The 25,769-nt window shown below is 50.3% G+C and overlaps 3 protein-coding genes across 7 annotated transcripts in view; 2 read left to right on the top strand and 1 right to left on the bottom strand.

Moving 5' to 3' along the window:
• The window catches only part of ALG1 (ALG1 chitobiosyldiphosphodolichol beta-mannosyltransferase), a 45,534-nt gene extending 33,346 nt beyond the window's left edge, over window positions 1–12,188 (top strand). The window contains exons 1-13 of one of the 4 annotated variants that reach the window (XM_052680270.1): window positions 3,009–3,225; window positions 3,334–3,411; window positions 4,481–4,584; window positions 5,105–5,253; window positions 6,310–6,399; window positions 6,623–6,739; window positions 7,647–7,768; window positions 8,022–8,060; window positions 8,580–8,639; window positions 9,338–9,448; window positions 10,752–10,866; window positions 11,557–11,632; window positions 11,966–12,188. In XM_052680270.1, coding sequence (XP_052536230.1) covers window positions 3,024–3,225; window positions 3,334–3,411; window positions 4,481–4,584; window positions 5,105–5,253; window positions 6,310–6,399; window positions 6,623–6,739; window positions 7,647–7,768; window positions 8,022–8,060; window positions 8,580–8,639; window positions 9,338–9,448; window positions 10,752–10,866; window positions 11,557–11,632; window positions 11,966–12,100 — 1,398 coding nt within the window. In that variant the 5' untranslated portion in view covers window positions 3,009–3,023 and the 3' untranslated portion in view covers window positions 12,101–12,188. Of the gene's footprint in view, window positions 1–3,008; window positions 3,226–3,333; window positions 3,412–4,305; window positions 4,585–5,104; window positions 5,254–6,309; window positions 6,400–6,622; window positions 6,740–7,646; window positions 7,769–8,021; window positions 8,061–8,579; window positions 8,640–9,337; window positions 9,449–10,751; window positions 10,867–11,556; window positions 11,633–11,965 lie in introns of those variants that run through there. The other 3 variants (XM_052680271.1, XM_052680273.1, XM_052680272.1) reach the window with 3 other exon arrangements.
• A 2,048-nt stretch (window positions 12,189–14,236) lies between these two features.
• EEF2KMT (eukaryotic elongation factor 2 lysine methyltransferase) lies at window positions 14,237–19,500 on the bottom strand. Of its 2 annotated transcripts, none has more exons than XM_052680274.1 (8): window positions 19,275–19,500; window positions 19,132–19,203; window positions 18,932–19,012; window positions 18,717–18,818; window positions 17,588–17,805; window positions 16,381–16,676; window positions 15,333–15,479; window positions 14,237–14,737 (listed from the first exon to the last, which is right to left on the bottom strand). In XM_052680274.1, exons 1-8 carry the CDS (start codon window positions 19,350–19,352, stop codon window positions 14,637–14,639), a joined length of 1,095 nt encoding a protein of 364 aa, XP_052536234.1. In that variant the 5' UTR covers window positions 19,353–19,500; the 3' UTR covers window positions 14,237–14,636. The 2 variants fall into 2 exon arrangements, with proteins under 2 accessions (XP_052536234.1, XP_052536235.1); XM_052680275.1 differs by having other exon boundaries at window positions 17,588–17,721.
• Window positions 19,501–19,514: 14 nt separating this feature from the next.
• Window positions 19,515–21,761, top strand: NDUFB6 (NADH:ubiquinone oxidoreductase subunit B6). The gene is made up of 4 exons (XM_052680281.1): window positions 19,515–19,793; window positions 19,870–19,962; window positions 20,557–20,601; window positions 21,606–21,761. Exons 1-4 carry the CDS (start codon window positions 19,614–19,616, stop codon window positions 21,669–21,671), a joined length of 384 nt encoding a protein of 127 aa, XP_052536241.1. The 5' UTR covers window positions 19,515–19,613; the 3' UTR covers window positions 21,672–21,761.
• The last annotated feature ends 4,008 nt before the right edge of the window (window positions 21,762–25,769 follow it).

The raw sequence follows: 25,769 nt of genomic DNA, 5'->3' as shown, positions 1-25,769 counted from the left end.
TATTCAAGCACAGTTTCTTGCATTGGCCTTTCCCCTGCTCAAATGTTGTGCCATTTCTGCAGTCGGCACAGACCTGCAATGCATTGACCTCTCTCCAGAAAACACCCACCCCTATTCTGACAGCCCAAACACAAACCAATATTTCACTGATCACCACTCTTCCCTGCGCTCCCCAATGAATGTTACCTGACATCCTGCACCCGCTCAGGAGCAATATTCATCATTAAGTCTGTCATGCTTCATGCCATCAGGAACTCACCGTCACTTGGTGGTACGGTCGGTCCGTTCCCACCGCGTTCCTTCAAGTGAAGAAAACGGCAGTGGGCTTTCTGACAGCCTCCCGGCTGATTCTCCCAGTAGCAGGGAACCGCGCTGCGCTTCTTCTGAAGAGAGAAAGCAAGGAAGGGTCATGGAAACAGGCAGAGGAGGTTTGCAGAGAGATGCAGCGCTGCAGGTGGTGCCTGAGGGAGGTGGAGAGCTCATCTTCAGGCAAACACTCACTTCAATTTTCATGTGTCTGAACTTGCAGTCGTTGCGGAAACAGCAGCCCTGTATCCACAGTCGGCAGACTCGTTCGCTGCCCAGAGCCGCCTCACAGTGGCGGAAGGGACATCTGTCTCCCTGTGAGCAAAAGGAGAGCACACAGGAGAATAAGAGCACAGCCTGAAAGACGTCCGTGCTGTCGGCCCAGGTTGGTAGCAGGGAGCGCACAATGCCTCTGCTGAGGAAGGCAACGCATCGCCAGCAGGTCTCCCCCTGCTCCAGCCCTTCCTCTTCAAAGCGAGGAAAGGAAGGAAATCCAGGCAAAAGACTCCCAAGCGTACCTTAAGACAGACGGAGTTGAAATAGTAGTAGCAGTCGTCTCCTTGCAGAGCCATGGGGAACTTCTTGGAGCAAGGATGGGCTGTCTCCAAAGGAATTCCCTGCTCTATGAAGGAGCCGGCTGCAGTCCGCACCTGCTGGGATCCACAAAATGTCCTCTCGGACAGGAACCCTAGAGGAGGCGTCAACAAGGGAAGAATCATGAGGAAGAAGCATTTGGCAGCTTTCTTCTTTTATGCCGCATGGACTCTGGAGGAGGGCAGTGTCTGGGAAGCAGCAGGTTGCAAGAACTGTGCCAAGTCTAGATCCACCTTGTGTCTAACTGCCACCACTTCTCCCAGCAAGCACTGTCCTCCATCTCACCACCAGTTCTACCCCTAGCAGCACGCATTTTGCGTTGACTTGAGGCAGTGATTGAGCACCTGGTGGGAAGGCAGGGCAGCTCAGGTGCACACAAACTCTTCCCAGACATCACTGAAGGGTTGGCAGTGGAGGCAAGGCTGTCTGAGTGGAGATCCCTGCTACCTGAGGCCTTCCAAGGCTCAGCAGCTTTTTTCCTTTCTGTCTGTGTCCCCAACTGCTGCACTTGGGCAAATCCTCCCTTGCTGCAGCCTCGGACTTTGCCACCCTGTTGTTACTGCTGCACTTTGCATTGCACTGTAGCGTTACACAGGGGAGTGATGGCAATTCGTCATCCTCACCCAAACGTGTGCCACAATCTCTCAGAGAATCAATTTCCCCTGGCAACAGCCATTGGGAAGGGCCTCGTTTGAGCTGGGAACTCCTCCCCAGCCCAGCTTTTCTGCTGAGACTCCTTCCAGCCACCACGCAGCACCAAGCCCAGCTCACCTCTTGGTCCAGGTCAGTCCAGGCTGTGCCCAGGTCACACACACGCCGCAGCGGTGCTTCTGACGGGCTCTCAAGGATGATCCTTGCCACAAAACGCTCAGAGCTCAGTCTCTGTGTGCCACTCGCTCACTAGAGCACCAGCTCTGCTCGCCACCGAGGGCCAAGCCCTGCCACCCCAGCAACGACTGTGACCTCACCATGGTTCCGCATCACTCCTGAGCTTTCATTCTAAGCAAAGGAAGCAGACACCTCCTAGATCCAAATTCTAAGAGACCGACACAAGGGTCACCCAGTGGGGTTATTGGAAGTAAGATAACAGAGAAATTAAGGTGACTCTTGTGCAGCCATCTCAGGTCATCCTCTCGCTCAGGCGCCGCACGATTGGACCCAGGAGATGTTGCCTCCAGCTTGGAGGCTGGAAGGATTTGAGCTTCAGAATTTGATCTTCCAAACAATCAGCAAGCATTTGGATGAGCCAGCCCTCTGGTTTTACGAGGACAGACACGTCCTGCTTGGGAAGCCGGCCCGGCGAAGGCAGAATAGCTCTGGCCGTGGGCCGCAGCACTCCACTGCCAGGCGCCGCTCCAACTCCTGGGCTGCATTTCCTCCTGGGCTCCCGCGCACGCTCTGGCTCTCCTGCAGCTTTCTGCAGGTTTTGTGGCTTCCTGCTGGGGAGCTGCTCACGTTCTTCTGCAGCTGTGCCCCGACATCATTACTGCCACCTCTGGTACCGCACCAAGAGATGCCTCAGAGTGCATCAGCCTGGACTTCCTGCTCCCATCAGCAGCTGCTCCCACGCCGACCTTCACTCACAGTGCGATCCTGGCCGCTTGCAGCACGAGCTGCCCTGCAAGGCAGAGAAAGGAAACGTGGGATTAGCACAAACACGGAAGCCCAAGGCTGTGTCACCACCTCCTATTGCAGTCTTGGGGAGTCAGCTGCAACTGCAGCCTTTGTCTGAAATAAAACAGGCACCTCAAATTAAGTGGGACCTCTGAACAGAGTAATTGCCACAATCAGAAATAGGCACTGAAATCGCTCGCTGAGCTGTAGGTGGTTACCTCGGAATTCTTTTCTTTTGGGAAAATATGGACTTGAAGGATATTAGAAAAACAGAATCTGCTTCTCTGTAGGTGTAGGGATTGGAAGTCGGAGTCTGAGAAGATTTTCGACTCGTAAGGCGAGCTCGCTCTCTGGGTTTTCCTTCTCTCGCCATCGCTCAGTGTTTGTCGCTCACACACGCAGCCTCCAAACGCCCTTCTTCTCGCGCTCGGGCACCGATCTCCCAATGAACGGCAGGAGCCGTCGTGGCCAGGCAGGAAGGGGGCGCTGTGCCCGGCCGGGCTCCCAAGATGGCGGCCGGCGGCGGCGCTCTGGCCGCGTCGGTGGCGCTGGCGGCGCTGGCGGCGATGCTGTGGCGGCGGCGGGCGGTGCGCGGTGCGGGCCGGGTGTGCGTGGCGGTGCTGGGCGACCTGGGCCGCAGCCCGCGGATGCAGCACCACGCGTTATCGCTGGCCCGGCACGGACGCGGCGTGTCGCTGCTGGGATACTTCCGTGAGTGCGGGCGGGCGCCGAGGGATCCGCGCTGAGGCGGGCGGCGGGCGGGGCGCGGTGAGGCGAGGCCGGGGAGCCGCGGCTCTCAGCCTCCGTCCGCTCCCACAGAGACGAGGCCGCATGGCGACGTGCTGAGCAGCGGGGAGATCCGCGTCGTGCCCCTGTCGGAGCTGCGCTGCTCGCGAGGTGCGTGCGAGGCGGGGTGCGCGGGAGCTCCTTGCTGCGTGCGGCGCTGCGCTGCTGCCCGGAGCTGCGGGCGCCCATCGCCGGGGGTGGAATGGACACGGATGGGCTGTGGGCAGGTGGAGCCGGGTGAACGTGGTGAGGTTCGAGGCAGCAGAGTGCAGGGTTTGGCAGTGGGGCTGGAGGAATGCCGGGCATGGATACGGAGTGGGGGGAGCAGTGGTGGAGGGCAGCCCTGCAGAGAAGGAGCTGGGGGTCCTGATGGCTGAAAAGCCGAACGTGAGGCAGCAGTGTGTGATGACAGCTGGGAAAGCAAACGGGATCGTGGGCTGCATCAGCAGAGGGGTGGGCAGCAGGGACAGGGAGGTGAGCGTCCCTCTCTGCTCTGCTCTTGTGAGGCCCCATCTGCAGCACTGCGTCCAGGGCTGGAGCCCCCAGGCCAAGCAGGACAGGGAGCTGTTGGAGAGGGTGCAGGGGAGCCACAGAGATGATCAGGGGCTGCAGCACCTCCACTGCAAAGACAGGCTGAGGGAGCTGGGCTCGTTCAGCCTGGAGCAAAGAAGGCTGGGGGTGACCTCAGTGCAGCCTGCAGTACCTAAAGGGAGCCTACAGACAGGAGGGGAGTCAACTCCTGAAAAGGGTGGATAACAGCAGGACAAGGGGAAATGGTTTGAAGTTGAGGGAGGGCAGATGGAGGTTGGATGTCAGGGGAAGTTCTTTGCTGTGAGAGTGGTGAGGTGCTGGAACAGCTGCCCAGAGAGGCTGTGGATGCCCTGTCCATCCGTGGAGGTGTTCAGGGTCAGGTTGGATGGGGCCCTGGGCAGCCTGGGCTGGTATGAAATGGGGAGGCTGGTGGCCTTGCGTGTGGCAGGGGGTTGGAGCTTCATGATCCTTGAGGTCCCTTCCAACCCCGGCCATTCTGTGATTCATAGGGATGGTGATTTTGTGGCCACAGGGCTGTGCTGTCACCAAGGGCCCTTACAATAAAGTATTCTGATAGCTGCTGCTTTCTGACATGTGTTGCTGTGCATGGAACCGTGGTCTTCCCATGGGATTTTCTGCCGTTTTGCAGTTGGGCCAAAGCTTTTGCAGTACGTTGTGAAAGTCATTGCACAGACCGTGCAGTTACTGTACACGATGCTGAGGATGGATCCGCCCTCCTATGTTCTCCTTCAGGTATGTCTGTGTGTGGGTAACGTTATTGGTTTTGCATTGCAATGCATTTTTAGCAGCCTTGGACACTGGCCTTCTGTATCTGATAAATTCAGCAGCTCTGTGTTCATTAAGATCCTTTAGTGGATTGTAATCTTCTCCTTTTTATTTTCCCTTTCTCTCTGTTTGCTGTTCCTTTTGCCCTATTGCTATCTACCAGCATAGGAGAAGGGGGAACGGTTTCAATCTGAAAGATGGGCAATGTAGATTAGATATTAGGGGAAAGCTGTTCACTGGAGGGCTGGTGTGGCCTTGGCACAGACTGCCCAGAGAAGTTGTGGATGTTCCATTTCTGGAAGTCTTCACTGGCAGGCTGGATGGGGCTCTGGGCACCGTGATGGGGTGCTGGCAGAGCTGCCTGGGGAAGGGCTGCTGAAACTCAGTCATCTCTCAAGTGTCTTGCAGGCCATTCTGTTACAGTTCTAGTTAGGTGTTTGTCACTCGACCTGAGTCTTAGAATATTTTCCTCTTTTTCGTTAAACAGAATCCTCCTGGTTTGCCCAGTATAGCTGTTGCCTGGGTTGCCTGTCTTTTCTGGAGAAGCAAGCTGATAATCGATTGGCACAATTATGGATACACTATCATGAGTCTGAGTCATGGAAGGAATCACCCACTAGTGCTCATTGCAAAATGGTTTGTACAGTAATTACTTCTCTTTATTAATTATGTCCCTTTGCAGGACTTGGAACAGTGGGAAGTAGAGAGGAGAATATCATTAGGAAAGGTTTGTTTCCATGAACAAGTTCTGGATTTTGCTATGTTGAATTGTCATTTCAGTAAAAGTGTTCTCTCATATCCCTTTGTTAAAGACTTAGGAAGGTGTTGGTAGTTGGAATTCTGCAGAATACACTAAAGATTCTGTCTTTAAGAAATGGTGCATTTCTTCTGTATCTATGTAGCTTGAAGGAATTAGATTGTTTTCTAAAGTAATTTGTGAGCAACTTCTACAGATTCCTTTCTTTTACTTTCCATTATATACTGTAAGACATTCAGCTTAAGGGTTAGGAAGTATTCTTGTACCTATGCAGGATAAAGTGCAGAAAGCACGTTTTGTTCTAAGAAGAATAGGCTGTAACAAAAAAAAAAAACAACTATTAATTAAATTGAGGAGATGGCACCCAATACAGTGCGTGTACAGTACAGTGCTGCCCTGTGAGCTACATGGAAAAAGGAAAATGAAGTCATCACAAACCTTTGTCTTTAGGTTGGTGTGTGAATGCTGCAAGAGCTGTAAGGTTTGCTGTGGTTTAAACGTGCTCCCTTTAGTTGAACCTGTTTGGTGAAGTGGAGTGCAGATGCAAGCTTGGATCTTGCTGCCATAAGTCTGTCTACTGTAGTGTTTTCTATTTTAATTCCTTATTCTCTAACACTGCTTTCAACTCCAGTCCATCTTTGAAGGTCATTTTGTTTCTTGCTGAATCAACATGACTACTTCTTGGTAACAGCTTCAGAGGCTTTAGAGGGTTGTGTTCTTGGGCTTTAAAGGACGAGGAATCACACGTATCCCTCTCATGAACTGATATTGCTGTACAAAGAGCAGATGTGTAATTGTTAATGAAGCTGAGAGTACTGGGAGCAGTTGAGATTCTTCTGGTCTTGTTTGGCTTTTAGTTATCATCAGTGCTGGAGAGCAGTTACTGCGTGTGTTGGGGTTGCCTTGGCTCCTTACCAGGTTTTAATTTCTGTCAGGTACGAGAAGCTTTTTGGGCGTTTGTCTGACTGTAACCTGTGTGTCAGTGATGCCATGAAGGAAGATCTGTGGGTGAACTGCAACATCAAGTGAGTTTAATCCTCTTAACGTTGTGTGTGTGCTCAAAGCAGTGTGAAAGCCTGGTGAGCCTGTGTTCAGAGTGATGCTGGAGAAGCAACTCTCAGGGCAATTTTGTCTTGTTTTTATGGTTGTGTTTCATCTATTGAATAGACTCCTAAGAAGGACATCCTTCATACGGGATCTTTTGTTGGGCCTGATGTTCATTTAGCTGGTGAATTTATTCCACTGCAGGGCCATAACGCTGTATGACAGGCCAGCTTCTTATTTTAAGGAAACACCATTGGAACTTCAGCACCAGTTGTACATGAAACTTGCCAAAGACTATGAAGCATTTAAACCACAGCATGTGTAAGTAAAGCCTGCAGTTACAGTCCTTAACTGAATGGCACGAGGTTATGGCATTTGGTCACCAGAAATACCTTTAGATGGAGGCATAAGCTCCTGCATATCAACAGGTCAGGTTTTGCATGCTTTTGGCCAGGAGCAGATACTGTGCAAGTGCATTTAATTGCCACTGGAGGGGCCAGAACGCATGAAATCCCTGAACTGTGATAGCACGTGGCTTGGTGTGTAAACTAAGTGGGGTTGGTTGGTTGGTTGCTGTAAGTGTTGGCACTTAGTGAGGCTGTAACAATATCTGAAGTGTGAAAGTAGTTGTTTAACTCCTGCTGGACAAGTTGGCAATGATTGGATGCCACATTCATAGCCTTAATTTAGGAGTTGTCTTAATAATGAGCTCTCCATTCATTTAATATGGAGAGTTTTCAAGGTCTTGCTCTAAGCATTAAGCATTTTCTCTTGGTTATGTGCAGGATGTCCACTGTAATGGACAGCTTAACAGGCAGCTGCCATACCAAACTAACACCTGAAATGAAGGGGGAATCCACAGTATGCAACAGCTTCCTTTTTGGCAATGCCACCCTTTGGCTGTGTGGGTTCTGACTTTAATTAAAGAAATGCATCGTTGGCTGTCGCCTTTTAATTTGTATTTGAGACAGAGCTGGAAAGACAGTTGAGAAAGCTGCCTTAAGCAGAGCACAGCATGAGAATATGGGGATGTGCTTGTAGCAGTAGGAGAGGTTAACAGCAATCTCCTGCCATCAGGGACGTCTCTGCAGTCATGTCTATTTCCAGAGGAGTTGTGTGGCAAATCTGAAACCGAGTGCTTGGAAATTCGTGCCTCTGAGGCACTGCATTTCCTTCTGTGTTTGGCTGTGTTTGTGTAGCCTGTATTCAGAAAGTTCTGTTTATGCAGTGCAGAGTCTGTCAGTTGGAGTGCTGAGAGGTCTGCCTTTACGGAAAGGGATGAGAAGAGTGGGGATGTGATGAAAAGCAGAGGACGGCCAGCTCTTCTCATCAGCAGCACCAGCTGGACAGGTTTGTAAACTGTTAATTTTTAATATATTGGCACTTTTTAATAAAAGAAAATCAGGTCTGTTTGTACTTCCCCACACTGGACACTTGCCGTGCTGTATTTCCATCACAAGTATCTGGTTGTAGACTTCCAAAAACGAGCATAATTGCAGCAAACTTTTAACAGGAAAAGCATGTTCTGTACTTAAATCTTTGAGGTGTGATTGATTATGAATGCTGAAAACGAGGATGTTGCTAATAAGGCCCTTTCTTTCAGAGGATGAAGACTTTTCAGTCCTTCTGAAGGCATTGGAAGGTCAGTACTGAGGAGTGCCTCTCATCTGCACAAAGGTGGTGCTTTTTTGCTGGATAGCTGGTGGGGGCTTTTTCCAAATAACACTGCCTCTGTATTCAAGTGAAAGTGCAGCTGTGTCTGATGGGTTGGCAGTGGTTTAAGAGTGGGAGCTGACATGAGAAATGAGGCATCTGAACTCAACTCAAGGTGGTGCTGTGGGGGAATTATACCTCTCCCTTGTAAATTGCAGTTTATTTTCTGAGCTGTGTGCATACTTTCCACAGGCTGCTGATAATAGGAAGCACTACAGCTCTGGTTTATAAATTCGTGTACTGAAATGGCCAATATGGCCTGGTCAGAAATGTTTCATGGTTAATGCTTTCTAAACATACTGTAATGCATTTCTATAGAGGTTTGTGGATTCAATGTGTGAAAACTCACAACTGTTTGGTAGGAAGCTGAATTATTTGCACGCGGCGACCCTTCATGATCAGCCACCCATTTACTTGTCAGCTTTAAACAGATCTTTGTCTTCCCCAGATTATGAGCAGTATATCAATGAGGGAGTCAAGCTTCCAGCTTTAGTGTGTGTGATAACAGGTAATGCTTTCTTTGTGTCATAATTCTTTCTTTCTGCTTTCTGCTCATAGAGGAGTTCACTTTTGTACTCTTTGCTCTGATGTCCAAGGGAGAGCAGGCTGTGTTGTCTTTATGTGACTGGAAGTCAGTATGGTAATTTACAGTTGGATTCTTACAGCAATGTAACCATGGTATGTTTTTAAAGAGGGGAGGCTCTCAGCTGCCTGACAGCAGCTGGGGATTGCACCATGCTCAGCATTTAACCTTAGCATCCTCAACGTCCAGGTGCTGCAGCAAAAGCAGCAGGAAAGCTGATGTTTGGAATGTTTTAAGTTTTCTTCCTGCTGACAAAAGGACTTAAAACAAAGTTTTGCCAAAAAAAAAAAAAGGTGGAATGAATGCAGTTTAGTTACCTGCCTCACTGACAGCAGACTAAATCTTAACGTGATTTTAGGAGCAGATTGTTCTGATCCTGATGGCTGTGAACAAAGTGCATGTCAGCACTGGCTGGTAGTGATAGCAGGCTCTTCCAGTTTAGTGCCAGTTCCCCTTGCTTTCAGGAGGACTTCATCTCTCAGGTGTCTTTTGGGGGATGATGGTTGGTATATTTTGATGCCTCTCAGGGAGTTTGTCACCTGTACAGCAGCATGCACTGATTGCACCTGATTTTCAATCATCAAAAATCACTGCTTTTTTTTTTTTTTCCTTGCTTTAAAAAGGCAAAGGACCCCTAAAAGAGTACTACAATGGGCTGATAAAGAAACTGCACTTCAAACATATCCAGATCTGTACACCGTGGCTGGAACCTGAGGATTACCCAGTTTTACTTGGTAAACAGTGAATTATGATATAGATTTGATGTGATGAAGTATGGAAGAACAAGTCAGCAGAGTCATAGTACCTGTGTTGCTATTACTGCCTGTTATTATTTTTCCCCATTTTTCTAACTGTGCTGGAATACAGTGTGTGTGTTCATGTTCCAGTTCACTCTCTTAAGCAGGTCAGAAAAGACACCTCGGTTTTTGACTGAGCACCCAAAAGAAGCTGAAATTCTAAATAATGATGTTTTTGGAATGGTGTTCCCTTCACTCATGCTATTGCAGGCAGTGTGATAAGCTCAGTGCAGTAGTCATAAAATCGTAGAATGGTTTGTGCTGAAAAGGACCACAGTTATGCAGCTCCATCCCCCTGCTGTGTGCAGGTCACCAACCAGCAGCCCAGGCTGCCCAGAGCCACATCCAGCCTGGCCTCGAATGCCTGCAGGGATGGGGCATCCACAGCCTCCTTGGGCAACCTGTGCCAGTGCCTCACCACCCTCTGGGTGAAAAACTTCCTCCTCATATCCAACCTAAACCTCCCCTGTCTCAGTTTAAAACCGTTCCTCCTTGTCCTGTCACCATCCACCCTCACAAACAGCCGTTCACTCTCCTGTTTTTATGCTCCCTTCAAGTACTGGAAGGCCACAATGAAGTCTCCCTGGAGCTTTACCCCTTTCCAAGCTAAACAAGCCCAGTTCCCTCAACCTTTCTCACAGGAGAGCAGCTCCAGCCCTGTGACCATCCCAGCGCCCTCCTCTGGACCCACTCAGAGCCCAGCTCCCTCAGCCTGTCTTTGCAGTGGAGGTGCTGCAGCTCCTGATCATCTCTGTGGCTCCCCTGCACCCTCTCCAACAGCTCCCTGTCCTGCTTGGCCTGGGGGCTCCAGCCCTGGACGCAGTGCTGCAGATGGGGCCTCACAAGAGCAGAGCAGAGAGGGACGCTCACCTCCCTGTCCCTGCTGCCCCCCCTTTTTCATGCAGCCCAGAACACAGCTGGCCTTCCGGGCTGCAGGCGCTCACTGCTGCCTCATGTCCAGCTCCTCATCCACCAGGACCCCCAGGTTCTCCTCCTCAGGGCTGCTCTCAAGGAGATCTTCCCCCAGTCTGTATCAGTACCTGGGGTTGCCCCAACCCAGTGCAGCACCCTGTATACATGTACATATCCAATTTGATCTTGGGTTTCAGATCAATATCTCTTGCTCATATTCAGCTCACATCACTTCAAAAAAAAGCCCCACGTACATATGAGTATGCAGTAAGAGCAGAAGAGCTGCTTCAGAGAATTCAAGGCCTTGTCTGCTTTGTTTGCTTTTTAGGGTCAGCAGACTTGGGTGTGTGTCTCCATAAGTCATCTAGTGGATTGGATTTGCCTATGAAGGTGGTAGACATGTTTGGCTGTTGCTTACCTGTGTGTGCAATATATTTTGAATGGTAAGAGTTTGCTTATTCTGCTACCAGGATTTAAAGGATCATATAAGCACTATTCTTACAAAGAGTTCAGCAGCTTCTGCACGTATCAGTGAGATTCCAGTATTGTGCTTTAACAACTTCTGGTTATGATTCAAAAGGACAAACTTTAAATGTCAAAATCATTTTATTTAAGGGCAGCTAAAAATTAACGTCAGTTTCTACAAACTGTGGAACATTTAATGCAACCACTTGCCTTGGAAATGAATAACCATCATCCTGTGTTGCTGTGTACTTCATTTAAAAGACAATCAAAGCTTCATTCTGTGTAGATAGGTGTGTGTTGTGTGAAGAGGGGAATATATGCAGTAGTGCACAGTCCTTTGGGGGGAAAATGCAGTTCTGACAGATAAATAGGTATTAATTGCAAGTATCACAGGTACTGAGCATGGGCAGATCTTCCTTATGGATTAAAGTTGATTATTGCCTCATTTTGACATGTGCAGATGGGTGGCACAGTGACTGAGGGCCCTTCTGTACTGTGCTGCAAGACAAGTTTAATGCAATCTCCAGTAGCTGCCTCTGGTTCCATGTTGTCAGGAGTTCAACCCCCTCCTGTGCTCTTCGTAGCAAAGATGCACAGTGCAACTTCTGCAATGTATGTCCCACTCACTTCTTTTTCTTCTATTTTCTTTCTCTGACTTTTGTTCACAGTTTACCTGAACTTGTGAAACACAATGAAAACGGGCTGATATTCAGGGATTCAGATGAGCTTGCAGAACAGCTGAAGGTAAAGACATGAGAGATGATTCTTTCCTACTAGCTCTGACCTCAGAAGTGTTGCTGCGTGAGCCACGTCACTCTTGTGGGACAATCTGTGTATTTTGCATTCTAAGAGGGCACTGCTTTGCCTGCTGGGTCTTATTGGCCACATTTCTATTTGAGTAAAAATCTGAATCTGTCAAGAACATACTAAATATTTCAATATTGAACCGTGTGGAGGATAAGACCAAAGGTCTCTTTCTTACTGCAACACTGATGTCAAGGGTTAGCATTGGGAAAGGCTAAAATTAATCCACAATGGAATGCAGTGGTATTTTTCTGTTATTTTTTTAACTTACAGATGCTTTTCTTGGAATTTCCCTCGCTGGAAGGCAAACTCCATGAGTTCAGGGAAAACCTTCGTGCATCCAAGCAGCTGAGCTGGGATGAGAGTTGGGACCAGACTGTTCTTCCTTTACTTACCCAGACTGAATGACTTTTTGGGGGATGCTGTGTCAAAAAAGCTACCACACGTATGCACCCCCAGGACTGCCTTAAGTGCTGAATAAACACTTGGTCTTGTTTCCAACTGTAATTTTCAGCTGATCAGACACAGCTCTTCCCTGACCACTGGAGCTTCTTGTGTGGGTAATAACAGTGCAGAAGGTGCAGCTGAGGTTCCTTGTTGTGTGTAAGCCTTTAGGGAAGGTGAGGGTCCTGTGCTGAAGGGGCTGATCCTTGCCATCTGCCTGCCTGTGTGACTGGGGATGGATCTCTAGAGCATGGGAAGCGTAGTGACTTGAGGAACTCAGGTGTCAATTCTGTTTAATGGGGCTGCCTGGAGGCTTCTTGTGGCTGAAGGTGTTTGAATACATGTATAAACTGCACCAGTTTTGCCTCCTGTACAAGAAACACATTCCTGGTGATTTTATTCTGCAAGTGGGAAACTTCTATTTAATTTGAGGTTTTGTTTGGAATGATGGTACAGCATTTTTCTCTTTTTTCCTATGGTTGACATTCCTGGCTAGTCTTCCCTAGCCATGTACAGAATATCTGCTTGTATTTTTTTACATTGAGACAGAACTACTTAATTTCAGAGGGTTTTTTCCTCTTTTTTTTAATAGTGTATGCAAGATACAGCATCCCAGCTGCTGGTATGGGACAGCTGTATTCAACACAGCTTTATTCAACAGAGGAAAATACACCTTTCAGTGACTGCTGTGCCCACATACTGAAGTAAAGGTGCCCCTGTCCCTCAAGAAAGGAATGCATCTTATGTGTTATTTCAATAGAACAGAAAAGAGATTAAAGTATGAGGGATGTGATGACAGTGCACTTCACTTTCGGAGCAGTCACCCTGGTGTAGCCTTCATGGTTTTTTTTCCCCCCCTTGTTCACATTCTCATGCAGACCCAGTGCTTACAGGATGCTTTCTCAAAACCACCTTTTCAAAACAAGGCAGCTGTTTAAGGAATAAACGTGCTTGGTTTTAGCATAGAGCTGCAGCCTGCTTGGCTCTCTTCAGAGCTCCTGGTTCAGCAGTGCTGTGTTGTTGCAATGGATTCTGCAGCAGTGTTTCTAAACCAGCTTACAGAGTTTAATATCATGTCATACCTGCTTTTGCCAAGCCAGGCAGTCATTTGCAAACATGACTTTTCTCTTCCACAATGGTAGACAGACTTGCAAGGAGTGATTTAGTTCCACTGGGGGAAGTGGAACTTCCTTTTGGGGACCAAAAGTTACTTCCTGTAAGGGTTTGGCAGCTTGACCAGCTCAAATGATCCATAGAGATTTATCTGTGATTGTTTTGCTCTACTGTTTTCCAGCAAATTCCTGTCCCTGTCACAGCAGTCCCCTTTAGCCAGTGATGCACATGGAGGTAAACTAAGCATTTCTCTGTCGTACAGAGTGATGCTGATGAAAGCTTGAGGTTTGTCTCCCTGTAATAAATTTGGTTAGATCCAATATGAGCCATCTTAGAACTTACAGAACTTAGTGACACGAGGGCTTTTGTAGCAGGAAAGATAAAAGAAGCTGCTGCTTCTAGTGCAGCAAGGCTTCATGAGGGCTTCTGGTGTGCATTAACTCCAATTCTTCCTTCTCAGGGAGAAGCAGCTAAAATAAAAATAAAGTCTGGTCAGGTTGCTTCTAGATATCCAGCTTAATTCCAGCAGTCGTGGGCTTCTTCAGCTCGAATGTTTCTTCAATTACCTGTCATTCGTCTTCTCTCAATTACTGCAGAAGGAGGAACTGAATGTATTTCTTCATTTCCTTAAAGTAGCTTCTAAAACAACATCTAGAAATGCAGGTTAATGGAGGAGAAAATAACCTATTCAGTTCTGCTTCAGGATTAACACTGCCCAGTGGCAAACTGGCAATGGATTATGTGAACTTTCAAAGCAGGTAAGCTAAATTCTTCATCTTGCAAAAGGGACAGGGAAATGGGTGAGAGGAATGCAAATCGAGCTGTGATTTTTGTCAGCAGTGCAGAGCAGAGGTGTTCCTGCAGCATCAAGTGATCCTGTGACACTGCACAGCCTGCAGGCATTACTCATGTTGTTCTGGGGTGGCACACGTTGCCATTTTGCAAATATGCAGACCTACAAAAAAAGATGACATCAATTACAGCTGGTTTTAGTATTAAAAACGTTTATTACAAAACACTGCTCTGCTCCTTGGCCAGTATGAGACGCAACCTGCAGGAGCACGGGGCGAGTCTGTGTCGTTTACAAATCAAAACTGCATTTGAATAATTGAATTCAGCTCTACAGAATCAAAGTGCATCACAATCAGGGTGCTTTTCTGTACAGCTTGTGCTGCACAGATGCTTCTAAGGCGCAGCTGCTCGCATGCATGCTGGCAACTGCAGGAAGAAACATCGCTCATGTTGACAGCAGCTGGTGCTTCTGAGGTACGTGCAGAAGGGTGTCCTTGGTGCATGCCTCTCACAGGCTTCCAGAATGTAAGACAGTCTTGGAGCAAGGATAAGATAGCTCCTGCTGCTCTGAAATCCCGTGCTGTATTTACCAAATCTATACCAATAGCTGCAGGACAGTCACGTTGGGCTGGGTGTCATGGAGAAAAATATTACTGCTGTGGGCTGGGATAATCTGCCATCTGATCCCAGCTTTATCTGCAAAGGGAAACGTTGGAATCATCTTTCTGCTTAATGAAATAGAGAGTAGAAGTTGCAGGTCCAGTTCTGTACAGAGAGATCTGTGCGTGCTGCAAGGAATGCAGCAGTGTTATTTTGTTAATCAGAGCACTGCTGTGGTCCAGCTGTACTGCTGGAAGGCTGCAGAAGACAGGCCTTTGAAGTCCTGCATCCCTTGCCTTTACTTAAATCTCTCTTCTTAACCCTCAAAGAACAGCTACAAGTTGCAGGCCACGTCTAAACCTTTTCACAGTTGCAGTGTAGGTTTTTTCCTGTTCTAGGCTTAACCCTTATGATCTTTCCTATTAGCAGCAAACTTGTGACATGTCTCAAATTGATGCTGTAACAACTGAGAGTGGTGACAGGATGCAGCAAAAGGCTGAGATGTCTGAATTTCCTGAGCAAACCCATGCAGGAGGGTCACTGCTCTCAGGCAGAACTCCCCTGAATCCAAGGATCCCATTACTGGACAACACCCATAGCAAAAAGGAAACGTTCCTGTTCATCTCCACTGCAGATTAAGTAACTGGGAGAGGCCAAATCTATTGATACAGTGAATGAAAAAGGCACCCACCGAGTTCAGCCTGGAACACGTGGTAAGTGTCTGCGTTACGGACCGTCAGAGCAACATAGATCTCAGGTTTTCTATCTGCTCTTGAAGTGGAGAACTTCCGTAGCACGCCAATAAGGGCTAAGGTTACCTCTGGATCATACACCACATCTGCATGGGGAAGAAAGGGAAATACTCAGTATTTATTAGGAACTGAGCAGAAAGCAAGCTGCAGAATATAAAAGATCAAATGTTCACCTGAAGGAGGAAGGATAAGTACTTCTAACTGAGAGATCAGAAACTTCCAGGAAGAGATTTTAGAAGATGCACTGTTTTCTATGATGAGCAAATTCAAGAAAACAGCTGCTTTCAATGTTATCCCTCATGAGAATGCTGAGGTTCCTATTTAAAATTATGAGGGTCTTAAAAGTGGCAGATTTATCATCTGTTTCTGGATTGATAAAAATACAGAAAGAAAAAACAATTTGCTGTTCAGTGTTAGGTAAACAGCTGCTGAATAGGTGAAACAAGACAACATGGTGCAAGGAGCTGGGAGGCATTTCTCCAGGTCCTGTAACTGAGGTTGTCTGAGCCCTGTACACAAATCATCACAGAATCACAGAATGCCCTGGGTTGCAAAGGAGCACAGTGCTCACCCAGCTCCAACCCCTGCTGTGTGCAGGTCGCCAACCAGCAGCCCAGGCTGCCCAGAGCCACATCCAGCCTGGCCTTGGAATGCCTGCAGGGATGGGGCATCACAGCCTCCTTGGGCAACCTGTGCCAGTGCCTCACCACCCTCTGGGGGAACAACTTCCTCCTCATATCCAACCTCAACCTCCCCTGTTTCAGTTTCAAACCATTCCCCTTGTCCCACCACTGTCCACCCTCACAAACAGCCGTTCCCCCTCCTGTTTTTATGCTCCCTTCAAGTACTGGAAGGCCACAACCAGGTTTCCCCAGAGCCTTCTCTTCTCCAAGCCACACCAACACAAATATCTTTGTGTTTATTTCTGTTACCTGCTTTTTCCTGCATGATACTGCAAAGCCAGGCATAACCAGAAGGAAGAGGTACCTGCTGCAATGACGACATCTGCGTGCAGAGCCAGCAGTTGCTGTTCTGTTACTGAACGCCAGTCGAGCTCTGCAACAAGGAGTTTGGGCTGCTGACATTCCTGCCCTTCTGCCTCCTGCCCTTGGGCTGGATTCGTAGTTTCAGGCTCCAGGGTGAAGCCATTCAAACGGATGTTTTCTGTCAGCTGTTTGAGGACGGCGTGGTGGCAGTCGCTGAACACGTACGTCTTGGGATTGCAGGTTTTGCAGATCACAAGTCCAGTGAAGCCGACCCCACTTCCTAATTCCAAGACTGTCCTAAAGGTTAATGGTGTAAAATAAGTATTGATGAGGACTCTGTCATTTAGTTGTAGTGTAATCAGAATATTCCAAGTGTATCTAAAGATAAATTCAGCTACAGATTATCTCAATTTTTGAGCAAATCCTCTACGATCTAACGTGTGTTTCAAGTAACTGGTGAAGTTGGCAACAAGATACAGTTATAAGAATTAATCACTGGAATTATTAATTCCACCACGGGGGTGAGAATCATTCCACCTATTTCTGGACTTCTGGAGCAGTTTTCTGTATCTGAACTGGCTGTCCACTTCTTTTCTTAGTGCAGAGAAGCAGATGTTTCTAAAGCACAGTTCTTTTCTTCGTGAGGTACTTGAAATGAATATAGCTGAAGCCGTGCCCAGAAGTGCCCATTCCTTTCCAGTGTTTAAATACAAAGCAAGTTTCAGTATCAACGGGAGGGCTATAAGAAAGAAAGGGACAGATTCTTTAGCAGGATCTGTTGTGGTAGGACAAAGGGAAATGGTTTAATACTAAAAGAGGGGACAGTTAGACTGGATATCAGAAAAAGAACTTATTTAACATTGCAGAGGTGGGGCTCTGGCAGAGGTTGCTGTATATGCCACATCCCTGGATCACCTGGAGCCATCCATGGGGCCCTGGGCAGCCTGAGCTGTGGCTGACAGCCCACACCATGGGCTGAGGATGGAGGGCTGTAAGGCTCCTTCCGGCCCAACCGTGCTGGGATTCTGTTGTAAGTTACTGGTTAGACAGCATGCGAGCTGAAATTCAACAGCCTACAGCACAGATTAAATAGGTGCTATAATGGTTTTCATCTTAAGGCAAGTCATCTCTTGAACTGCTGCAGGATAGGAGGAAAGCAGTTGTTATCTGGCACCAAATCCCAGTTCTGACTGTGATGCTGTTGTTACCTGTTAGTGAAAACCTTGGGGTTCTCCATTGCCCACTCAGCGAGATGCAGAGCAGCATCCCATGTGATGAGCCCTGTGGTTCCCTGCGAGATAATGGCCACACTCTCAGAAAGGGTCACGGCTTCTCCTGAGGGCTGGAGGTCACACGTGGGGGAGAGAGATGTCAGCACAGGAACCGTGCTGCAGCTCACAGCAGTACTGCAGCCTGGAAAAGAGGGCTGGAAGCACTCTGGGTTTTTGGAGGTGTTGAACACTTTGACTCATAGAATCACACACAATCACAGAATGGCCTGGGTTGGAAGGGACTTCAAGGATCACAAATCTTCAACTCACCACCACACGCAGGGCCACCAAACTCCCCATTTAATACCAGCCCAGGCTGCCCAGGGCCCCATCCAACCTGACCCTGAACACCTCCAGGGATGGACGGGGCATCCACAGCCTCTCTGGGCAGCTGTTGCAGCACCTCACCACTCTCACAGCAAAGAACTTCCCCTGACATCCAACCTCAATCTGCCCTCCCTCAGCTTCAAACCATTTCCCCTTGTCCTGCTGTTATCCACCCTTTTCAGGAGTTGACTCCCCTCCTGTCTGTAGGCTCCCTTTAGGTACTGCAGGCTGCACTGAGGTCACCCCCAGCCTTCTTTGCTCCAGGCTGAACAAGCCCAGCTCCCTCAGCCTGTCTTTGCAGTGGAGGTGCTGCAGCCCCTGATCATCTCTGTGGCTCCCCTGCACCCTCTCCAACAGCTCCCTGTCCTGCTTGGCCTGGGGGCTCCAGCCCTGGACGCAGTGCTGCAGATGGGGCCTCACAAGAGCAGAGCAGAGAGGGACGCTCACCTCCCTGTCCCTGCTGCCCACCCCTCTGCTGATGCAGCCCACGATCCCGTTTGCTTTCCCAGCTGTCATCACACACTGCTGCCTCACGTTCGGCTTTTCAGCCATCAGGACCCCCAGCTCCTTCTCTGCAGGGCTGCCCTCCACCACTGCTCCCCCTACTCCGTATCCATGCCCGGCATTCCTCCAGCGCAGACTTTCAGAGGTCACCCGGTCCAACTCCCCTGCACTGATCAGGTGCTTACTTTAGATGATTAAAAGTGATTTGTAATGAAGCAGTATCGTTGGTGTTTACCAGTAAGTAGCTTTTGTAGCAGCGAGTGGATTCTTCCTCATTTAAGATAGGTGCCAACGCATCATACAGCTCATCCAGGGGGTCGGCCGCCGTGGATTCGTGCTGTGAAAAGAGAACAGAGTTTCAAACCGTGGCCCACAGCACAAAACACACGCTAAATACCCAATTAACGAGATGAAGCACGGAGGTGCGCGCAGTCCCGAGAGCAGCGCTACCTTCTTAATGAGCTCGGTGAGGAAACGGCGTCTGTAGGAGGCGGGCGGGGGAAACCGCACACAGAGCGGGTGGAGAACGGTCTGAAACGAGAGAGCTGCCATTGAGCCGCGGAGGGTCTGTGAAATGCCGATGGCTCCATGCTGTACTCGAAGGCACCCGGCTGTATTTTCCTTGGTGTGCGCGGTCCTTTGTGCCGTACCTGGTGCAGGATGTCTGAGAGCAGGGAGGACTGGGAGCGCTGCGGGGCGGCCGTCAGCTGCTGCTCCAGTTCCTAAAGCACAACGAGAGCGGAGCTGAAGCGGAGCGGCCGAGCCCCGCAGCCCCCGACCCGGCCCAGCTCACCGCCCAGGGCATGCCGCGGAGCCGCCGCGCCGCCAGGAAGCGCTGCTGGAAGAGCAGCCCAAGCTCCGAACCCGCCATCCGCCCGAGGCCGCCGTGGCCAGGCTCCGCTGCCTGCAAAGGGGAGCGGCGAGAAGGAGCAGCACCGTCGGCCGGAACGGGGACTCGAACCCACGATCCTGACACTCCCCGCGCCTGTGGCTGCGGCCCCAACCACGCGGAGCTCCACTTCCGGCGCGGCGCGATGACGTCAGTGTCGCGCGCCGTCGCTAAGGACACGGTGCCCGCTGCGCAGCTCCGCGCCGGGGCGGAGGCCGGGTTGGGGTCGGGTCCAGCAGCGCCATGGGCGGTTACACCGAGGACGAGAAGCTGCGGCTGCAGCAGCTTCGCGCCCTGCGGCGCCGCTGGCTGCGAGACCAGGAGCTGAGCGAGCGGGAACCCGTGCTGCCGGAGCGGCGGCTGGGGCCCATAGCCGCCTTCTGGGAGCGCTTCCTGCAGCCCGGCGGCCTCTGGCGGCAGAAGGTGAGCGGGGCTGGGCGTCCGGCCCAGAGCCCCGGCCCCGAGCCCCGGCCCTGAGTCCCGTTCTGCTGTCCCGCAGGTGTTCAACGCCTACCAGACCAGCGGCTTCGTCTTGGTGCGGGTGCTGATCCCTGCCTGGCTCCTCCACTACTACGTGAAGTACCACGTCTCGGTGTGTGGACCGCGGGGCTGGGGAGACCTCGGCAGTGCCTCAAGGGGGCTTTTGAGCAGGAGCGGGAAGGGGTTTTTGCACGGGCAGATAATGGTGGGACGAGAGGGAATGGCTTTAAATTATAAGAGGGGAAATTTAGGTCGGCTGTCAGGGGGAAATTCTTTGCCCACAGGGCAGTGAGGTGCTGGCACTGCTGGCCAAAGCTGGGGGTGCCCATCCCTGGAGGTGCCAGTGGCTGTGGATGGGCCCTGGGCTGACCTGGGGGAGGGCAGCCTGCCCACAGCACGGAACCAAATGGGCTTCTGACCCAACCGTGCTGTCATTCTGTTATTGTCACTGATCCTGGGAGATGCTGGGACAGCTGGGCTGCAGCTGTTGGTGTGGTAGGGAAGCATGCATTGACCTAATGCTGGGATAAAGCTCCCGTTCCTATGTCTTTTTTGGCTGGTATTTTTTAACGAGTAAGAAGGACCCCGAGTAGTGAGCTTTACATTTAACGGTGCATGTTTTGAAGGGTTGCACTCTCTGCTTTGGGAATTCTTTATCCTCCATCTGGGTGATGTTCTTTTTCTTTCTCGTCCTCTGTGCTTTCAGAAAAAGCCGTATGGTATCTCTGTGTCCAATCCAGCAATATTCCCAGTAAGTCCATTCATACCATCTTCTAGCTTTGTTAAACAGCGGCAGGGGAAGGATGGCTTCAGAAGTGGGGGTTGGTGCAGCAGCTGTGCAGGGAGGATTTCTGGAAGGAGGCACCTGATGTTCACAAGGCAGCTCATCCTGGAGCAGCACAGCACAGTGGGTACAGTGTTTGTTGAGCCCTTAGAGTAGACAGTGCTGATTTCTTTATCACCTTCCTTGTCACTGCAGACTTGTAAGTATTTGGGCTGACAGCCCAGCCCCCTCTGAGCAGCAAACACCATCATCCCCTCCCAGGGCTCTGATAGTGTCTGTAGTGGGTTCTGTTGCTTGAGGGGCACGCAGAGACCACGGGGGGCTCACTGAAGCTTTCTTGTTTGGTTCTCACTTGGAACAGTGGACGGCATCTGTCAGACTGTTTGGTCTGTACAGCTTTGCAGTTGCTAGCTGCTGGCATGGCGAGCTGGCCAGCAAATATTCTCAAATAAAAGTTACACCTCTAACAACCTCATAGCAACGTACTGAAGGTCAGGCTGTGAGATGCTGACTTCAGCCTGATCACTGGAGCTAGGTCAGCTCAGCAGGCCAAGGCAGTGCCTGCAGCTTGAGCGAGCCGAGCTCAGGCATTGGGTTGATTTTGCTGAGGTTGTGGAGCTCTCTGCATTCAGCTGGATTTTGGGTTAGAGACTGCGTGGAGATGAGCAGGAGTGGTGCTGTGTCGGAGGTGGTTTTGCAGAGCTACAAATCCAGTGTACGTTTTTAAAGCAATATCCACTTTAAGTGCTCGGCTGCTTTTCTGTGGCGTCAAAAGGGTGAAGAGTACAGATTTCACAAAATGTGGCTGTGGTTTTATGGCAGCGTCTTGAGAAATGTTGAGGAAATTACACCGTTCAGAATAAATTGAGTTCTTGTTTAGAAGTGGGACAGCGCAGATTTACAGAGTGTGCTGGGTAAAGGAATCGATTGTGTGCAGGAGAAAACCTCACCATGTTCTCTCATCCCACCAGGGGGACAGAATTTTAGAGACGGGAGAAATTGTTCCACCTCTGGCAGACGAACCTGAGCACCACTGACAGCTGAGAGCTGATGTCCTTCAGCAAAGAAGGCAGGAGTTGCAGCCACCTGTGTTCTCTCTTCTATAAAAGAGTCTTTGTTCTGCATCACCTCATCTTTTCTGTCATTTACTTTCTCCTTAGTCCAAACTCTCCCAGTCGATACTTACATGGGAGTTTCCCTTGCTTTCATTGAGATTTATTGCTAAGCCCTGGTGATTTTTTTCCCCCCCTCCTCCCCATCCCTTTTTTTATCTGACTGTCGAGCAGTGTGGGCTTCACAGTAATGGCAGGGACAGTGCAGATCGCTGGGAATTGGGCAATAGTCTGCTCAGAGGAGGGCTGTCATGGCAAGCTCCTGCACACAACAGCTGTCCTCTACCAGACAGCCCAGCAAGCTCTCTTCTGCTGACTTCTAGTATTTACAGTGAAAATTAAGCTTCCGCCTGTGTCATCCCATGTCCCAGCCAACAGAGGGGAGCAGAGACAGCACCATTGCATAGTGGTGCCATCCTCCCCATCCCATGTGAATCGGTGTGATGTGGGTTTAGACACAGAATCCAGCTGGGAAGGAGAGCAGAGGTTCCTGAGTCATCCCAAAAGGTTGGTTGGTTTGTTTGAAGAGAAGTAGGAAAATGAGGTTCTGAAGAGCTAAGCCAAAATTCTTTACTCCTTCACCTTCAACACTTCATTCTGTCTTCAGCCTTTCCTGACTTGGAGTCCTCCTGCCTTCTCTGTCCTCTATTACCTGTGGCATTTTCTACTGAGAAGTACCAGTCTTTAATCTAGTGCTAAATCTGCAGATATTTTGGTGGCTACTTTGGTGATAGAAATGACTAAAAGAGGAATTCTCAGTGTGCCGGGAGGCACGGAATGCGAAGGGCTGGAACAGGAGCATGGTGACCTCACGGAACTGTGTGATAGCAGCAGTCTCTGTTGACATTTGTGACGTTGGGCCTGCAGAGCTGTGGCCAACACGTGGATGAAAACTGTCCTGCAGTCAAAGGAGATCCAGGAGGCCATGGACCCCTTGACAGGCAGCCAGGCACATCCCCCTGCCTCCCATTCTTTGCTGGTCCCCCAAGTCTCCACCAAATATGCAGCCACCTCCACCCCTAGGTATAAGGCAGCTCAGAGTGGGTACAAGGAGTGGGGGGCTGAAGGGTGGTGGTCGTGGGCTATGGGGAGCACTGGGGGTGGGGGGGGGGAGCAGCAGGATCCCTGCAGGTCATCTGGAGGCTCTGGGGAACGGGGACACTGGAAGCTAGAGGGTCTGTGTGAGGGCTTGAGGGGACAGGGAAAAGCAGAGAGTAGGGAGGTAATGGGGGTGATGGAGGGTTGGTGGTGGTGGTAGGAGACAGCGGGGTCGACGGAGGGGTTGGAAGGGTCTCACAGTTGGGCGAGGTGCTGTGCTTCCTTGCCGTGACTGGGGGTCACTGCCCCACGATGTGTCAGCTCCCCTGGCACAGAGTTGCCCAGGATCAGCTCTTCCCAAAGCGGCTACAGCCTGAAGCGATCCTTCGCCTGCACCAACTTGCTGCTGCTCAGCCTGGCCAGCCCCGATGGCTCTGTGGGCAGCGAGGCATCCCTTGTCCCCCGCATACACGTGTCTTGCTCCAAGGATAAATCCAAGCCCACCGCCTCCACGGTGAGTGACTTCTAGGGATACCCCGCATCCCTGGGAGCTCCCCGGTACCCCAGCACACAAATGAAGACTGAGGACATTCTCACACCACTAGGGATGCCTGATACCCCCAGGGAAACACTGGCACTCCCCACCTGTAGTGAAAGATCCCCCAGAAATGCAAGGCATTCACAGTACCTCCTGAGTTCCACGGGCATCACAGCTCCAGCACCCCTAGGGGACCTGACAGTTCTCCCCCTGATCACCCATGTCCCATGGAGGTGAGGCTTCGGTGGCTGTTCTAGGGCACAGACTTGGTCCCAGGTCTCAAGGACTGCTGTCCTGTGTCAACCAGCACATGTAGAGCTGGTATGTGGGGCCCTGGGGTTGCCATAGGAAGGGAACAGATACCTCTCCCCAGAACAGAGAGGGGCTCGCCTGTCACAACCCCACCAAAAAAGACAAAACAAGACAAAGAGCGTGTCATGGGATGGTTACAGCAGGAGAACTAATTATTACTGCAGGAGAATTGATCATCACCACGACTGTCCCACGGAAGAAGGCAGCGTGTGCCACACAGTGAGCAGGACCAGGAGCCCACGGCAGGACATCGCAGTGCTAAAAGCACATTGCTTCCGTGCAATGAATATTCCTCTGTACAAAAGTGTGATTCTTCCTTGGGGCTTTATCTGCACCTCTCTGAAAAGTCCTTCTGAGTCTTATTTACATCACCCCCATTTAGCACAAGAGGCTTTATCTTGACATTGAGATAAAAACTATTTGGGGTTTGCACAAGACCATTATCTTCAATGTCCTCTTCGTTGCACATAGGACCCTGTATGCATGTGTGCACAAGAGTACATCTACTACATCACTGCACACCCACACACAAATGGATTTTTAGTCAAGAGTTGTGCATTCTTTGCACCTTTGTTGCACAAAGCTTTGCTACAACAGCTTAAGGACACGTGGAGGATCTCCTCGTAAATAGGTATTGCATCGCGCGCTCTGAGCCGTGGCTTTCCTTCAGAGCTCAATCAGGACCTTCTTGTTCCTTATGCTGTGCTTGAGGTGCCAGGACAGGGTGGAAAAAGGCCATGTGGTGGTCTGGAGTTAGGGTAAGTTGGAAGGTAAGGCTGGAGGGAAATGCTCATTAACAGCTTGCTGGTTTGGGAGACAAAGGCTGGCACATGCTCTGTTGGTTGGCCGCCACAGCCCTTCCTCCCTTTTACCTGATGCCCCTCAAGCAGGAGCTGCTGGCTCCAGGAGCTCAGCCAAGAAGTCTCCACATCCTCCTTTCTCTGCACTGCTCTCTGTGCCATCCTCGGTGCTGGACGAGCAGGGTGGGCTCCAGCTCAGCCCCTCCACCATCCCACGGGATACCCATCGCTCACAGTGCCTAGCGTGATGGCTCACCTGAGGAGGAGACGCCGCAGATTTGGAGCCCTCCCAGTGCCTGCATTGATACACAGTGAGGTTTGGATGGCATTTGCTGGCTGGTTCTCAACTGTGCAAGTATGTGGGTGTAGGAGGCTGAACCCAGGGGAGCCAGCTGATGTCCTCACAGAGCTCTTGCTGCAGTCTTTGAAAAGCTGTGGTGACTACAGGAGGACCTTCAGGCCTGCAGGACAGCCACGTTTGCACAATCAGCCAAAAAGGGCTCAAAGGGTGACCTGAGCCAACCAGCTCCACTTCAGTCCCCAAGAAAAATCATTGCAGTGCATCCCCATTAGAAGCTATTGTTTGCAGGTGAAGAAAGGGCAGGGGAGCAGTCAGCATGGAGTTACAGTGGGCTTACAGCAACTGAAAAATGCAGTTGTTTTCTGTGATAACGTGGCCAGGTGTGATAGGGCAGAGCAGTGGATGACATTTCACTTTGCAGCATTCAGTGCTGCTAAGGCATCTGTTTCCAAGAGCACCATTCACTGAAATATTGATGCCTCCGCTGCGTTGGCTGAACATTTGATTCTCCTTAAACCAATGGCAGAAATAGGAACTTATCTCAGGTGCTGCAATAAGTGGAATCCTCCTCTGCAGTCGTCGTTCTCCGTCGCTCAAACACGTGCTGGTCAGCTCCATTTAAACGCCTCAGCTTAGCCATCTAAAATCGGGTGATGTGAACATGTTGCTGTGCCTTCCCACCATCCGGTACGTGAAGCTGCTTTGTATCTGTGCACAGTTGGACCTTCATGTGTCTCCTGGAGGCAGAGGGCTGGGCAAGCAGCGTCCTCTGAGCCCCGCGGCAGCAGCAGAGCTGGATGTCACAAGCCGGGCGCGATGTTTCACGATGCTGGAATTCCACGGGCAGTGAGCAACTGCATGAAGTTGGATGAGCGAGTGCTGGAGGCTGGCTGTGCTGCTGGGGGCAGCCCTGGCTGTATGCACAGAGTGGGGCTGAGAGGTGGGGAGCAGCACCGGGGAAGGGAACTGTGGTTCTGTGATAAGGAACTGGATTGAATTAAATTCTTTACAGAGAGAGCGGTGAGGTGCTGGAA

The sequence above is a fragment of the Tympanuchus pallidicinctus genome, unplaced genomic scaffold (assembly GCF_026119805.1).
Source record: "Tympanuchus pallidicinctus isolate F22 unplaced genomic scaffold, pur_lepc_1.0 scaffold18, whole genome shotgun sequence".
Taxonomy (NCBI): domain Eukaryota; kingdom Metazoa; phylum Chordata; class Aves; order Galliformes; family Phasianidae; genus Tympanuchus; species Tympanuchus pallidicinctus.
Note: the sequence above shows the minus strand (reverse complement) of the source record. Positions and strands in the feature narration are given on the sequence as shown.